The sequence below is a fragment of the Lissotriton helveticus genome, chromosome 10 (genome assembly GCF_964261635.1).
Source record: "Lissotriton helveticus chromosome 10, aLisHel1.1, whole genome shotgun sequence".
Taxonomy (NCBI): domain Eukaryota; kingdom Metazoa; phylum Chordata; class Amphibia; order Caudata; family Salamandridae; genus Lissotriton; species Lissotriton helveticus.
This window is the reverse complement of record NC_136071.1, coordinates 1,137,486,922-1,137,500,936: the sequence shown is the minus strand read 5'-3', so window position 1 is coordinate 1,137,500,936 and position 14,015 is coordinate 1,137,486,922. Positions and strand designations below refer to the sequence as shown.

The 14,015-nt window shown below is 45.6% G+C and overlaps 1 protein-coding gene across 1 annotated transcript in view; it reads left to right on the top strand.

Annotated features, from left to right (window-relative positions):
• TGFBR2 (transforming growth factor beta receptor 2) overlaps positions 1 to 14,015 on the top strand; it is a 202,491-nt gene that overhangs the window by 109,116 nt on the left and 79,360 nt on the right. The window contains exon 3 of the mRNA XM_078663940.1: positions 10,162 to 10,346. Coding sequence (XP_078520066.1) covers positions 10,162 to 10,346 — 185 coding nt within the window. The remainder of the gene's footprint in view (positions 1 to 10,161; positions 10,347 to 14,015) is intronic.

The window sequence follows — 14,015 nt, the reverse complement described above, 5'->3', positions numbered from 1 at the left end:
TAAACTTAGGATTGTACCAAGTCTGTCTAAACACTCTCAGCATAGCATCTCTCCCTAAGTGTACGGGACCATGTATGAGTCTAGCCATTGGACTCACCATCTCATTGGGCAACACTGCTCTGCCGTCTGCTGAGACCCAAAAATGAGTCTCACCCATTACACATCCTGCCTTTTCCCATGTTTCTTTCTCAGAATCAGGAGCATTTTCTTGCATGGTTGACAGTTCATCCCAAGTATCAACAGTTTCCAGTATCATGGCTAATTCAGTTCTTACATTTATTCCACCCACATCCACCTCTGTGAAAGAGTAACCTTGTTCTGCGCAATACCGCGCAACTTCATCAGCATATCTATTGCCTTTTGAAACAAAGTCCTCATTTTTGGTATGTGCGATGCACTTTACAACTGCGATACTTGCTGGACATTGCAATGCTTCTAACAACAGGCGCACAAACTCTCCATTGCGAATGGGAGAGCCTGAAGAAGTCATGAACCCTCTTTGAGACCATAACTGCCCGTAATCATGAACTACCCCAAACCCGTATTGGCTGTCGGTGTAGATGGTGACTCGAATTTGATTGCCTGCTAAGCAAGCACGTGTTAGGGCAATAATCTCGGCTACCTGAGCGGAGTTTACTCCTTCCAGGCACCCTGCTTCCACAACTCCTTCAATTGTACAAACAGCATAAGCTGCTCTCAACTGCCCAACTTCGTCTCTTACACATGAGCCATCCACAAAGAAAACTTCGTCTGGGTCGGTCAGTGGCTCATCTACGATGTCGGGTCTGGGTTTGGTGCATAGTTCAGTCACATCGAGACAGTCATGGTCTGTATATTCATCATCATCATCAATATCATTTGGAAGTGGCATTAAGGTAGCAGGGTTCAAAACAGAGCATCTCTTGAGGGTCACGTTCTCTGCAGCAAGAATAACTTGCTCATAGCGCGTGAGCCTGCTGTTGGTCAGATGCTGTGTTTTGGTCCTGGTCATCAACAGTTCAACAGAATGTGGCACGCACACCTCTAACGGGTGCCCCATAACAATATTTTCACATCTCTCAATGCTGACACCCGTTGCAGCAACGGATTTGAGACATCCGGGCAACGCTGCGGCTACTGGGTCTAAAGTAGCTGAGAAATAAGCAACTGGTCTACGGGCATTCCCATGGATTTGGACCAACACAGACAACGCACAACCTTCTCTCTCACAACAGTAAAGAAAGAATTGTTTATTGTAATCAGGCATTCCCAATGCCGGGGCACGACACAGGTCCTCTCTCAGCTGTAAGAATGCCATCAAACAGTCCTTGTCCCATGGTACCGGATCACTCACCTCTTTGTGCGTCAGTTTTTGCAAGGGCTTTGCTTTCAGTGAAAAGTTCACGATCCACTGTCGGCAATAACCCACCATCCCTAGGAACATCCTGACCTCTCTCTGTGTCTGAGGCGCATTCATTTTCATGATCGCCTCTATCCTGTCTGGTGACACTTTTCGTTTGCCTTTCTCAATTCTGTGTCCCAAGTACTGCACTTCTGTCAGGCAGTACTGCAATTTTCCCGGGGATACCTTATGCCCATTGGCAGCTAGGTGATTTAACAAAGCAATGGAGTCTTCCCTGCAAGCCTCTTCTGTGTCTGACGCCACAAGGAGGTCGTCTATGTACTGGACCAGAACTGACTTCTGGGGCAGCACTAGACTTTCAAGATTTTTCTTCAGAAGCTGGTTAAAGATCGATGGACTCTCTGTATACCCCTGAGGGATACGACACCATGTTAGGACGCGATTTTCCAGCTTAAATGCGAAAAGAAAATGGCTATCTTCGTCCAAAGGGATCGAAAAGAAAGCCTGACAAAGATCGATCACAGTGAACCACTCAGCTTGGAATGGAATCTGAAACAGTATCACTGATGGATTCGGTACCACTGGACAACATGAAACGACTATGTTATTAATCTTTCGAAGGTCCTGCACTATCCGGAATTTCCCATTTGGTTTCTGCAGACCCATAATCGGGGAGTTACATGGACTACCCACGATTTCTTTCAGTATTCCCTGTTTAATCATGGACTCGATCACGGGTTTTATGCCTGCAATCGTTTCTGGAGTCAATTTATACTGGGGTGTTCTTGGGAACTCAGCATGCGGTTTCACTACAATTTTCACTGGATCCACCCCTTTGACCAATCCAATCTCTTCCCCAGTGAAATCCCATACCTCTGATGCCACTGTCTCTCTCAAATCCCAGGGAAGCTCGTCTACTGTCAAAGTAGGGTACAGCTCCACACATATTCTTGAGTTTGCAACTTTGAAATCTGCATCATCATCATTAGTCAATACCTCCACTCCCTGGGGTGTACAGTATATAGTACAATTCAATTTGCACAACAGGTCTCTTCCTAGCAGACACACAGGGCTTGAATCGCAAACCACAAATTGGTGCTCATCGCTGTACTTCCCTATTTTCACCTGTACCGGTTCTGTCAATTGGCTGGTTATTCTCCTGTTTGCGACCCCTACCACCTGTATGGTCTCTCCAGACATGGGCAGGTCTGGAACTGCAGCTGATCTGATCGTGGATCTAGTGGCTCCTGTGTCCACCAGAAATGTCGTAGGGCACCCTGCTACTTCTGCTTCCACATAGGGTCCCCTCTGATCTACCTCTAAGGCTGCCCCAAGGGTGCAGTCTTCTCTTTCCACCCTCTGTCCGGTTAATGGGTCCACATAATAGCATTCTTCACCTTCCACAAACAGGGGCATTTGTCTATAGGTCTTACCCATACTCCCTACTCGAGGAGGTTGCGGGAACTGGGCTCGGGGAGGAGCCCCCCCCCCTTTGAGCACCTTTCCTTGGTATGGCGTCGCCCCTCTCATAGGTGCGCTCTGGACCTCTTCCTCCTCTATCTCTTGCTCTCCGATCTCTACATTGTAAGGGCACTCGCGTTTCCAATGCCCCAACTCGTTGCACTGGTGGCACCTGGTCGTTTTCTTCAAGGTAGCTATGTCTACTCTGGGTCTAAAGGTAGTACTCTCCTCATTACCCTTGTTCTGACTGTACTGCTTCTTACCTCCTGTACCTGTCCCTTGCTGCTGTTGTTGCGGTCCCCCCTTTCCTGCTGCCTGCAATTGTACCACCATCAGCTTCTCTTTTAGTTTCTTAGCCTTGGAGTCTACCTCATCACAGCAGTACCTAGCATATCTCAGTATTTCATCTAGGGGTCTACTTTGCCAACAAATCGAGTGTTGCTGAATCATTAAACTAATATCCGGTCTCAGTCCCAGGACGAACTTGGACACGAATTGCCCTATGTCCTTTGGATCCATTACATCCAAGCCGCTATACTGTTTAAACGCCTTCAGCAATCTCTCGTAATATTCATGGACTGTCTCTTTGGGTTCCTGTCTCGTTCTGTCTATTCTGACCCAATCTATGTCTTGCATTGGCACTTTTTCTTTCAGCCAAGTCATCACTCTCTCGAATTTTGCCATCACGATCTCGGACGGCCCATTAGTCCTAGCATCTCTCTCTGGCTCCGTTGTGGGCCACTCAGCGCTAACCTTGCATGCTGTCCACAGATCCCCTGGTACTACAATGTCAAACAGCGTGTTCAGATCTATCCATAGGACTTTTGAGATCTTTACAAACCTCTCGACTTGCTTGTACCACTCCACGGGGCTCTCTCGTAACTTGGGGAAAGATGTGGTAAAAGCAGCTAAATCTCCCCTACTCCAAGGGACATGTACATAGCTCCCATTGGCAACTTCACGCAAAGGGTAAGCTTCTATTCCCTGCTGTCCTGGTGTTATACCAATCATGCTTCTTCTGCCGGTCCCTTTCTTGGACCACCTCTCTTCCCATTTATCTAGTGCCCTCCATGTCCTTATTCCAGTAATCAATTCCCTTATGTGTGTTTTCAGCCCAATCGTTCTCCTCTCATCTAGATCTCGATCTGAGTAATGTAGCCTGTGGTTACCCTGTAATGCTTTGGTTCTTGACAAGTCCACCATATATTTGCCTGCTAGTTCGACTAACTTCTCATGGACTGCTCTCGCCTTTCGTGTGATGTCCTTTGCCATATACAGTATTTCATCCTGTTCATACATTTCCATTCTTTCTAAAGGCAGGGTACCATCTACCATGTCATCCAGATCTGACCTTAAGCTGGAGACATCAAGTCTCTTGGCTTTTATCTCAGCTCGCAATATGTCTTTTGAAGGGGGCTCACTGGTCTCCCTACCATCCCAACTTCTAGCTCTGCGTTTGGGCTCAGGAGAATTAATGGGTGGCCTCCCTTGCTCCCATCTCTCCAGGTCCCATGCTCGGCCATCCAATCTTGGAAGGTGATGGAACACGGGCCTTTTATCCCTACTCTCTCTCTGCCTACTCTCTTCTTCTCCCCTCACACCGCACATCTCTCTGTTATTTTCCCTCTGTTCGCTACACTCCCTTTGCCTCGTATCGCTCAGTATCCGATACGATCCTTCCTGGTTCCCCATATTCCCTGGGCTGCGCTCATTTCTGTCATCACAGGGACTATGGTGCGACCTCTCACAACTCCCATTCTGTTCTCTGGTGGCAGGCACACAGTGTGGACACTTAAAGCTGTTCCTGTACTCTTGCGCTCTCCTCTCCCTTTCACTGAGTATTGGGCACGCCACCCCTCCACTCCCGGGGCCCCCGTTTTCCAGGTCTGTTCTACCTCCATTCCGGGCCCAATGGGTGACTCCCCTACTCCCTCTACAGTCCCACTCCGGGCTACTCTCCCCAGCCCCGCAGTGAGTTCGTGCTCTGCTGTCCTGACTTTCCCTTTCTGCTTCTGCAGCATTGATGCACTTTTGAGCCTTCACTGCCTCATCCCACTGCTTCATGTACTCATTTAGTTCTTGAAAGGATTTTCGTCCAGATCCCCTCAGATCCATTGGCCATCTGGGGCCCCCAGGATCTCCCCCTGGGTCCCCTGCTGTGTGCATCGGGGTGCTCCACTCTCTGGGTATCGGCATCTGACTTGGGGAATTAGTGGTATCGTTCCTCCTTGCCTGCTCTGCTCTTTCTCTGTCTTTCCGTTTCCGTTCTTCCCCTTTTGCTCTCTCTTGGTCATATATCGATATTATAGGACCTATGGTAACAGGTACCTGTAGTGCATCTGGTAATGGGTAGGATGTGGCACTTTCCGTTTCCGGCGCTCTTTGTACCACAAACCTACCGACTACCTGTTGCACCTGACTAGGCTGGAACAACTCTTTCTTTGGCTCAGGATCCCACTGTGAACTGGGAAGCGGTCTATGCTCTCCTGCAATGCCCCCCTTTTCTCCTTCAGTATTCTCGACCTCTCCCCCTGCTCTATTATACGGGGGTGGCCTGTCTGTCAGTAATCTGTTTATCAGGCTGTCCTCTGTTTCGCTCTCATCATCTTCTTCTAGGGGGCTTTTATTTACTGGCGCCTCTAACACTGGGTACAGTTTATTTATTTCCAAATTATGCACTCTCCATCTTTTAGCATCCGCATCCCACCTGGCATCCTGTACTGCCCTTACCGAGCGTTTCACCCTTTCTTGTCGTCTATTCATATTCCTTTCATGCGCTGCCCTAAGCCATGCTTCAAGGGCTTCAAACTGGGTTGGTCTAGGCAAGGGTCTCTTTGAGGTCATGACTGATTTCAATCGATGTAACACCTCTAATCTGAACGTCCCGTACTTCGGGAACGTCAGTTCCTCGTTTCCTTCAGTAATCTTACTCCACTCTGATATCCAAAGGATCGTATGCAACCCAACATTTACTGCCATATAACGAGCTGGCGTACCCTCCGGCGGGGCTTCTTCCCCTTCATACGATCCCCGCTTCTCTTTCTTAAACAGCGCTTTCAACCATTTAAAACACTTCATAATTATGCGCACAAAATCCAGCCTCGCTACTCTGTTTACTTCCTGATGACAATCCACCAATCCTGTCGCGGCTTTGCTAGCTTGGCCTATCACAGCGCGGTCTTTCTCCTGTTGGCCAATCACGTCGCGACCCTGTATGACGTGTTCGCTAGCTGGCCTATCACAGCGCGGTCTTTCTCCGGTCAGCCAATCACTGCGCGACACCACCTGACGTCTCTTTTCTCCGCTTCGCAGCAGCACCCCTCCTTTCTCAACTCGTCTCCCGGTTATGCATGCGTCCCATTCATACACTGAAAAATGACTACTTCCGACCAAGCGGTCACTTCTCTCGACTGTACGTCCACAGTCTATCTGTAATTGTCAACACAACTGACGAGATGTCTATCGTCTCTCTGATAGGTTACTTACACACACAGTAACTTCCGACCAGCGTCCGTTACTCACGCACTCACTCTTACGTTCCCCCTATCTCGGTCTCTCGGGTGATCAATGGTACCTCATGACCCCCTTCACACTAGTTGACAATTACTCTGGGTGTCCGATACACCCGAACCACTTAAGCTCTCCTTGAACTTAAGATTTCCACCGGTTGCGCGCGCTCACAACCTGTTCCACAGTCACTCTACAAACATTCAACTCCGCCAGACATTACAACATAGATACAATACAAAAACACCGCAATCTAACACGCATAACCCTTTATACTCACTCTCGACTGATACTGCTGCTTTTTCTGTCTCACGTCATCCGGATCTTCATCTGCGGGCTGTTCTTCCGATCATCGATTTCTAGGGGCCTTGGGGTAAGCTAACCTGGCCTAGGTCACCGTCCTCAAGAAGGCAACCATCCTCTATAGCTACCAACTGAAAGGGCGAGATTTTGATCGATACCTTATATCTATTGATCCAAACCTCGATCTGGTCGACTGAACCTTTATTGCCTGTCTTGGAAGGAAACAGTACACCTATCTGCAAATTAGTTCACCCAAGAAAGGACTCTACTCTCAAAGATCACGGACAACTTCTAGGTTTCAAAAGTTTATTGTAAAGATATAATGAGCTGCAAATACAAGCATCTCAGAATGAGATTCACGAGGTACACAGGTCCAATTACATACATGTGCTCTCGAAAAGCCCTCAGACGAGCAACAGAAATCACTAACACTAGTTCTAAAAATAGCAAAGCTATCAGCATAGACGCATATCTCTCCTTCATTTAGGTTGGAGGAAAACAAACACAGGTTAGGCGTCCCTACCCTGTTCTAGATGGTATCCCTACTTAACCAAATCCCAACCTAACAAAGGTGTCAGCAATGAATGACCCCCAAGGGAAGTCACCCACTCTAAGTCTCTTGGTGAAAACCTAAAGTTCTCCAGTCATGACCCCTCACTGCCTACCCATCCGCTCTCTAAAGGGTCCTCAGGTCTCTGCTCTAACTCCACCCAGGGGTGCTGTCCCTAATACAAAATAGTCAACAACATTTGAGACGCCCCTTGCGAAACGCCTCTCACGTGGTGCAACTTCAGGCTTTTTCCATGATGCTTTGTATTGGGCCTCAGACGTTAGAGTTGACCTTGCTTCTCAGTCTCTTCTCCGGCCCGCTGATACCCCTTAAACATTCCAGAACCCTCCTCCATGTCTGGGCCGTCTACTGAACAGGCCTCTATTCATTCACTTATAATTGGATCCCCCCTTTCCTGTTGCAGACAGATATCTGCCGCCAAGAACCCAACTCTCATAGACTTCTAAAAAGGCTTGCAACATTTCTCAGCCCGGACATGTACGTGTAGATCAATGCTAAAACATTTCAGGCCTACAATATTTCACATTATGATTATAGCATTCTATTTCTTCATTTAATTAAAGCATGTTAAAACTCTTATTCTATTATTTAGAAAACATTACTCTAAATCATGGCCCATTAATGCAATGACCAAAAACGTTAAACAATCTGTGTCGTGAAAAGAAACACCTTCCCTTTTAGCTCCAGCTCTGGCCCTGAGGCCTACCACGTTCTGCGTTTTACCACAGACCATCTTATATGTTTAACAGCTACACGACATAGATTCAAAATAATCACGTCTAATAAAATCATATAATGTCACACATTTCTGTATTAATTCCACTTCTACTTAAATCTCTATATTAGCTATACATTTAGAATATAATTTCAGATACTATTAGCACTCATGGCATTTCTCTTCATGAATTATGCTCTCTATAGGTAAGTGTGATGTACTCATATATTTATATCAGTTTGCGCTCTCTCACAAGTGCAGAGGAGGTTTCTTGTACCATTGTCAGGAATATATTTCTGGCCTGTTAAGTGGCTAGAGAGATGTTTGTGTCCAAGCTCACAGTGCATTCCTGCCCTGGCATGCCTACTCCCCACCTATTGAAGTACATTTACTCACACGATTCACGTGAATGTTTCTTTTTACGAATGCAATGCATTTTATTAGCTTTTAAAAATCCCAATTCATTTCATAACCACACACACACTCTCTATCTCGCCCTCTTTCGCTCTGTCTCTCTCGTGTTCAAATCTATTGCCATTGTGTAGTCGACTCGCCTCACTGAGAGTTTGCAGAGCATCCTGGGAATTCAGGAAATATGTATGGGGGGCGTGAAGGCTGCAGCCAATGACGAAGGACGGCCCGGGTTCGCACTTAACTAGCAGCAGAAATTGCCCTTCCTGTAGCAAGACCCTTTCTTGGCCTCAAACATAACACCAAAACGACCGGATGGGCGCAAGTTGGTTTATTTTTGTAGCTTTCAGCCACAAAAATGTGTTGCTCACAGTTTATGATTCCAGTGTAAGTGAAACATGTGCCCCATTCTATTTCCACCATCTGGGTTTGAGATTGAGTTCAGAGAGGGGTTCTGGATAAGTAACTTTAACGGATGTAATAATTTGGGTCAAAGGGGTAGCAGAGATGTTTGGAACACCCATTCAGGATGTCTCCTCACAATAAAATATTATACAAATCATCCCTCAAAAGGCAAGCTTCAGTTTATGGTCTGTGTGTTGAAATGATTGATTTTTATTACGTTGTTATAATTCTAAATGTAAGTATGTGATTGCCAGGCTAGTGAAAATAGTCGATGTCTAATATAGCATATTATTTGCATCAAGTGTACTATTAAAGCTGCTTTCACACATTTATTACTGCTATGCAAAGGTCAAAGTGCAGGCCAATTAGGTCTCTTCTTAAAGTCCCCTTCAGAAGACAGCTGGGCCCACACTCAGAAGGTCTATTTAGTTACATTGATCTGGCTGAGGGGATTGAAGCCCTTGTGGTGGTTCTGGCTGAATTCATTTGCTGATAATTGCTACAAATTTAAAACAGCATACACTTAGGGGTCGATTAGGATGGCGGTGAATCCGCATCCTCTGGGCCGGTGGAAGCCACCACCGGCCCGGAGGATGCGGATTCACCGCCGCAGTCCCTGTAAACACCACCCGCCAGATCAGTATGGTGGTAGGATCAGTGGCGGACGGCAGGTCCGTCCGCCGCTGATCCGCGGGGTGTAGCCTGCTATTTGGTGGCGGTGTCTGCAAGACACCGCCAGTCAAATTAGCTTTTCCGCGGCGGTTTTTCCGCCGTGGAAAAGCATGTGGACCTTTGCTTCTGGGGGGCCCTTGTGGGCCCCCAGGGTGAAGGGGGGGTGGACATGGGGGATACCTATGGTACCCCCCTGCATTTGCATGCACAAAGCAGCAGGCACCGCGCGGTGCCTGACGCTTTGTGCATGCAAATGCAATGCATGCATTTTTAACATTGCGGCGGGTGCTGCTTGAAGCAGCACCCGCCACAATGTTAAAGATACAGGATGTGACCGCCAGGGTGGCAGTCACATCCTAATTGGCATGGAGGGAACACCGCTGCCCTTGCAGACGGTCCCTCCACCTCGGGGTGGCGGACGGACGCAAGTCCGTCCGCCATCCTAATCGGCCCCCATATGTGTAGAGGCAGAGAGGGTAAAGGGAATTGGATCTGCATCCTGAAAGTCTTTAGGCTCCGCCCCTTGAGATTCATGGCCCCACCTAGCAATGGTAAGAAATGCCATATTCCATGTTGTTGATCTGAAAATGTACTGCATGCGTGCACACACACATGGATGCACACACACACACACACACACACACACACACACATGCATGCACACACACGCATGCACTCACATACACACAAATGTGAACAGAACAACACAATGTTGGAACACAAAGCAACCCAATACTCTCTCTGTCTTCTTTTCCACTTCCCTGAAATCTTTAGGCAAACAACTGGTGAGAGGTCCCTGCCCACCCAGCTGTGTGATCATCTGGCGGCACGACTCAAAGGGGATGAAGATCCTACCTCAGGCCTGTGTATGATGGAAGAAAGGAGGATAGTGGATGGACTTCTCTACATGTGCTTGTGCCGAAGGAATGAATGCAACAATAACCCGGCGCCCAAAACAGGTATGCTGGTTCTTTCCTCTTTGCTAAACTACACCAGTGGGACAGAGAGGGCCCGATTCACAGAAATAATTTAAGACAAAATCGTAAACTTACTACCATTTTGGTATTCACAGAAGGCACTTACTCATTTTAGTATTCACAGAAGTTAGGAGTCCTAACTTTAGGACTCCTAAATGCCTTCTGTGAATACAGAAAGACTTAAAGTTAGGATTTTTCACAGTTCAGGAGTAGTAAAGTTAGGACTCCTAACTTTAGGACTCCTAAATGTCTTTTGTGAATACTGAAAGTCTTAAAGTTAGGATTTTTCTCAATTTAGGAGTAGTAAAGTTAGGACTCCTAACTTTAGGACTCCTAAATGCCTTCTGTGAATACCGAAAGTCTTAAAGTTAGGATTTTTCTCAATTTAGGAGTAGTAAGAGGATGAGGATGAAGACGACATGATATAGGAATTATAGAGAATGGGGAGAATCTGTCTCCAGAGAGGACCAGATTAGGTTATTGCTTTGTGATGAGGTGTTGCTAAAAGAGGAGGCTCTTTAGTTCTTTCTTGAATGGAGGTCTGATGAGCTTAGGTGGATATGACCCAGCAAAGAGTTACACATTCTTGGGGAGTGGCAAAGGGTCTTGTATCTAGTTTCCTCCTTCCTGCAGTTTTGTTATTTTGCCCAGATGGTTTTGTTGCTGTGCATCTTACTTCACTATCACAAATTTGTGGTTGCACTGTATACTGAAGCGCCTGGAGTTAACTCCGTTATAGGCTACGTACCATGTATTGAATGCCCGGAGGGTAGACAAAGAGATGCCAAGGAGTTGCTTGAGTGTAAGTGTGATTATGATATGGTTTCAGAGGCCTTTAAAAGGTTGGCTACTCGATATAAGAAACTCCTCAATTGAGTTAGATGGGACTTTGGTATGGACCAGTAGAGCATTGTCTCCTTTGGGGAGTGACAATTTGTGTACTGCAGTTCTAATGTATGTATCGTGTAGGGAGGGTTTCACTGTGCAGGCGGTTTTTGTCTTCTGCGTGATGTAGGTCCTAAAGCTGAGATTGGGGATGATGTGCATTCTCTATGCGATGAGTCAAACCTGGCCAAGACTAAGAAATTACTTGACCCTTCCTCTCTCTGAAAATGTTGCATGTGTTTAGATGACCAAGGCAGTAAGTAAGGTCTAAGTTCTCAATACACATTATGCAACGCCAGATTTTCTCCAGGGTGGTGCAGAATGTGTACCTTCACATGGAAGCACCGTTAATTGTTTACAAATTGAATACACTACATTGCATGTGGTCCTATGTTATGTTATGTTGTGTGTATATGTATAGTACATAACGTACCTGGAATCGCACCCTTGCACTGAAGACATTTGGTTGTTCCCACCTATTTAAAAATTAACACTCTACTAGTGTTCTGGGGTACTTGGAACACAATAACAAATGTATGCTTCGGCCAAAGTACACAGCCTCTCATATGCACCTACCTATCAGAGTGACTCTACTTTATGAGAACTAACCTGCTACTAATGTAATAGGTTATGCTCAGTCTCCAATAAATGCTCTCATCACATGTGGGTCAGGAAAGTTATGCTAAAAGCCTAGGGATTCACAAGTCAAACAAGATGAGCTGGCAAATAGGTATGAACTCCTCTCGCTGTTCCCACTTATTTAGAAATCAGATGCACAACTGATGTAGAGAATTAAATGGAGGGATACCGACACACCCCTCTCCCAGGCCAAATAATGCAGAAATACAAATGATGATCTACATGTTAAATATGTGCCTGCGGGCTGCATGACTTGATTCACTATGCCAAGTAATAGGTGACTACTGTAGTGGCGGCCATATTGGAAGGAATAATTCTGAATAATAATTATGTTGTAAGGTGGAAAAAGTTAATAGACTTTAAATTCTCACATAACAAAAAAAGCCAACAACTTGACCAGTCCCATTCCATCAAGCCTAAATCCAAAAACGAATAAAAGAAAATTGCTATATAATAATAAATCTTTCTTTATTCGGTTAATCACAGGGAAAACCATAAAAGAAGCAATCGACAATTTCAATAATATACATAAAAAGAGACATTTCAAATGACGTTTAAGATTTAGTGACAACAAGAAGCATATATTTTTAAAAAAGAGAAAAATGTTTGCTTTAAAAGTTATGAGTTTTTTCAGTGCATGTTGCTAAAGGTTTTTTCTGTGATTCATAATACATTTTAAAAAATTTAGGACTAGGTAGCAAATTTCTTCAGACTCTAGGGATTGCAGTCGATAAAAGGCCGGTCGGCACTGTCTAAGGCCCCACCGCCTGCATATCGGGAGAATCCAACGTTTTCTGTGGGGGTGGTAGAACTTACAAAACAAGAAAGCGTGGATATTCGATTGAATTGATTTCCCGTCGCAGGGGCATGGGGGCATGTTTTTTTCCCAGGCCTTATTTATGGGAAAAGCTACCAGTCTGTAAAAAAGATTCAATCTGAACCTGGTCAGTAACATCCTCTCGTAAGTTTTACTCTGTAGGGTAAGGTAGGGTTGGATGCCACGTAGGTTTTACTCTGTAGGGTAAGGTAGGGTTGGATGCCAGGTAAGTTTTACTCTGTAGGGTAAGGTAGGGTTGGATGCCAGCAAAATTGCTATATGTAACTCTGTGAGAATCTTGTAAGAAATTCCCTTATTCTAATATACCAACATTTCAACTGGGTCAAAAATGCCAGCCTCCAGGGCAAAACAATCCCATAGCGGAAAACATTGTCTGATGTCACAGGAGATCTAAAGAGGAAGTGCTAAAAATCTGAATAGACCATACTACATTTTAACATAGTCCTTTATAACTAGTATATGAGGGCCTGATAAAACACAGCTCATATGTAGTTCACAAAAACGTTTATCAGATTAACTGGTTGTATATTCTCCCTCGGTATGGTTTCATTCAAGCTCCCAAATAGATGGGTCTGGAAAGTTGCAATACAGGATACTTCCCACTTTTTATGGTATTGTGCACTATATATGTTTTCCTGTAATTTGTTCTTCTCTAGGATAGCCCACCATAGACTGTTCTCAAATTCATGCTTTACATAGATTATTGAACTGGAGGAGCCTGCATCCTTTTCATTCTAACGTTTGACTTAAGTTCAGTAAATCTGGTGCAGAATATTTATCTACTTTCACCGACTTTCACCCACACAGGGTAACCGGGGCAAATAATGATAGATATGATGTTGTCCTACAGTTCCTCATCTCCTTCAAATTGACCCGAACAAGCACAACTGCTAACCAATCAAATGCTGAGCTACGGTAAACAGCTCACCGACAAAGGGGATGTCAACTTTTGTTTGCATGTCACTCTTTTGGGGAACATCCTTTACAACGCAACTTTTACAACGAAGTACCTTTACGACGCAACCATTACAACACAACTTTTACAACGACTTGCGCTGGGGGGCGCTCTAGGATAGGGAATAGTTTCCAACACCTTCCCTTCTATCCACGGGGACTGGAGTTGGAATAGTAAATTAAACTATTCACTATCCAGCGCCCCCCAACGCAAGTCGTTGTAACGACTTGCGTTGTAAAACTTGCGTTGTAAAGGCATGCGTTGTAACAGCATGCGTTGTAACGTCATACATCCCACTCTTTCACATAGCTAATGCTGTCTCTAGCCACACCCA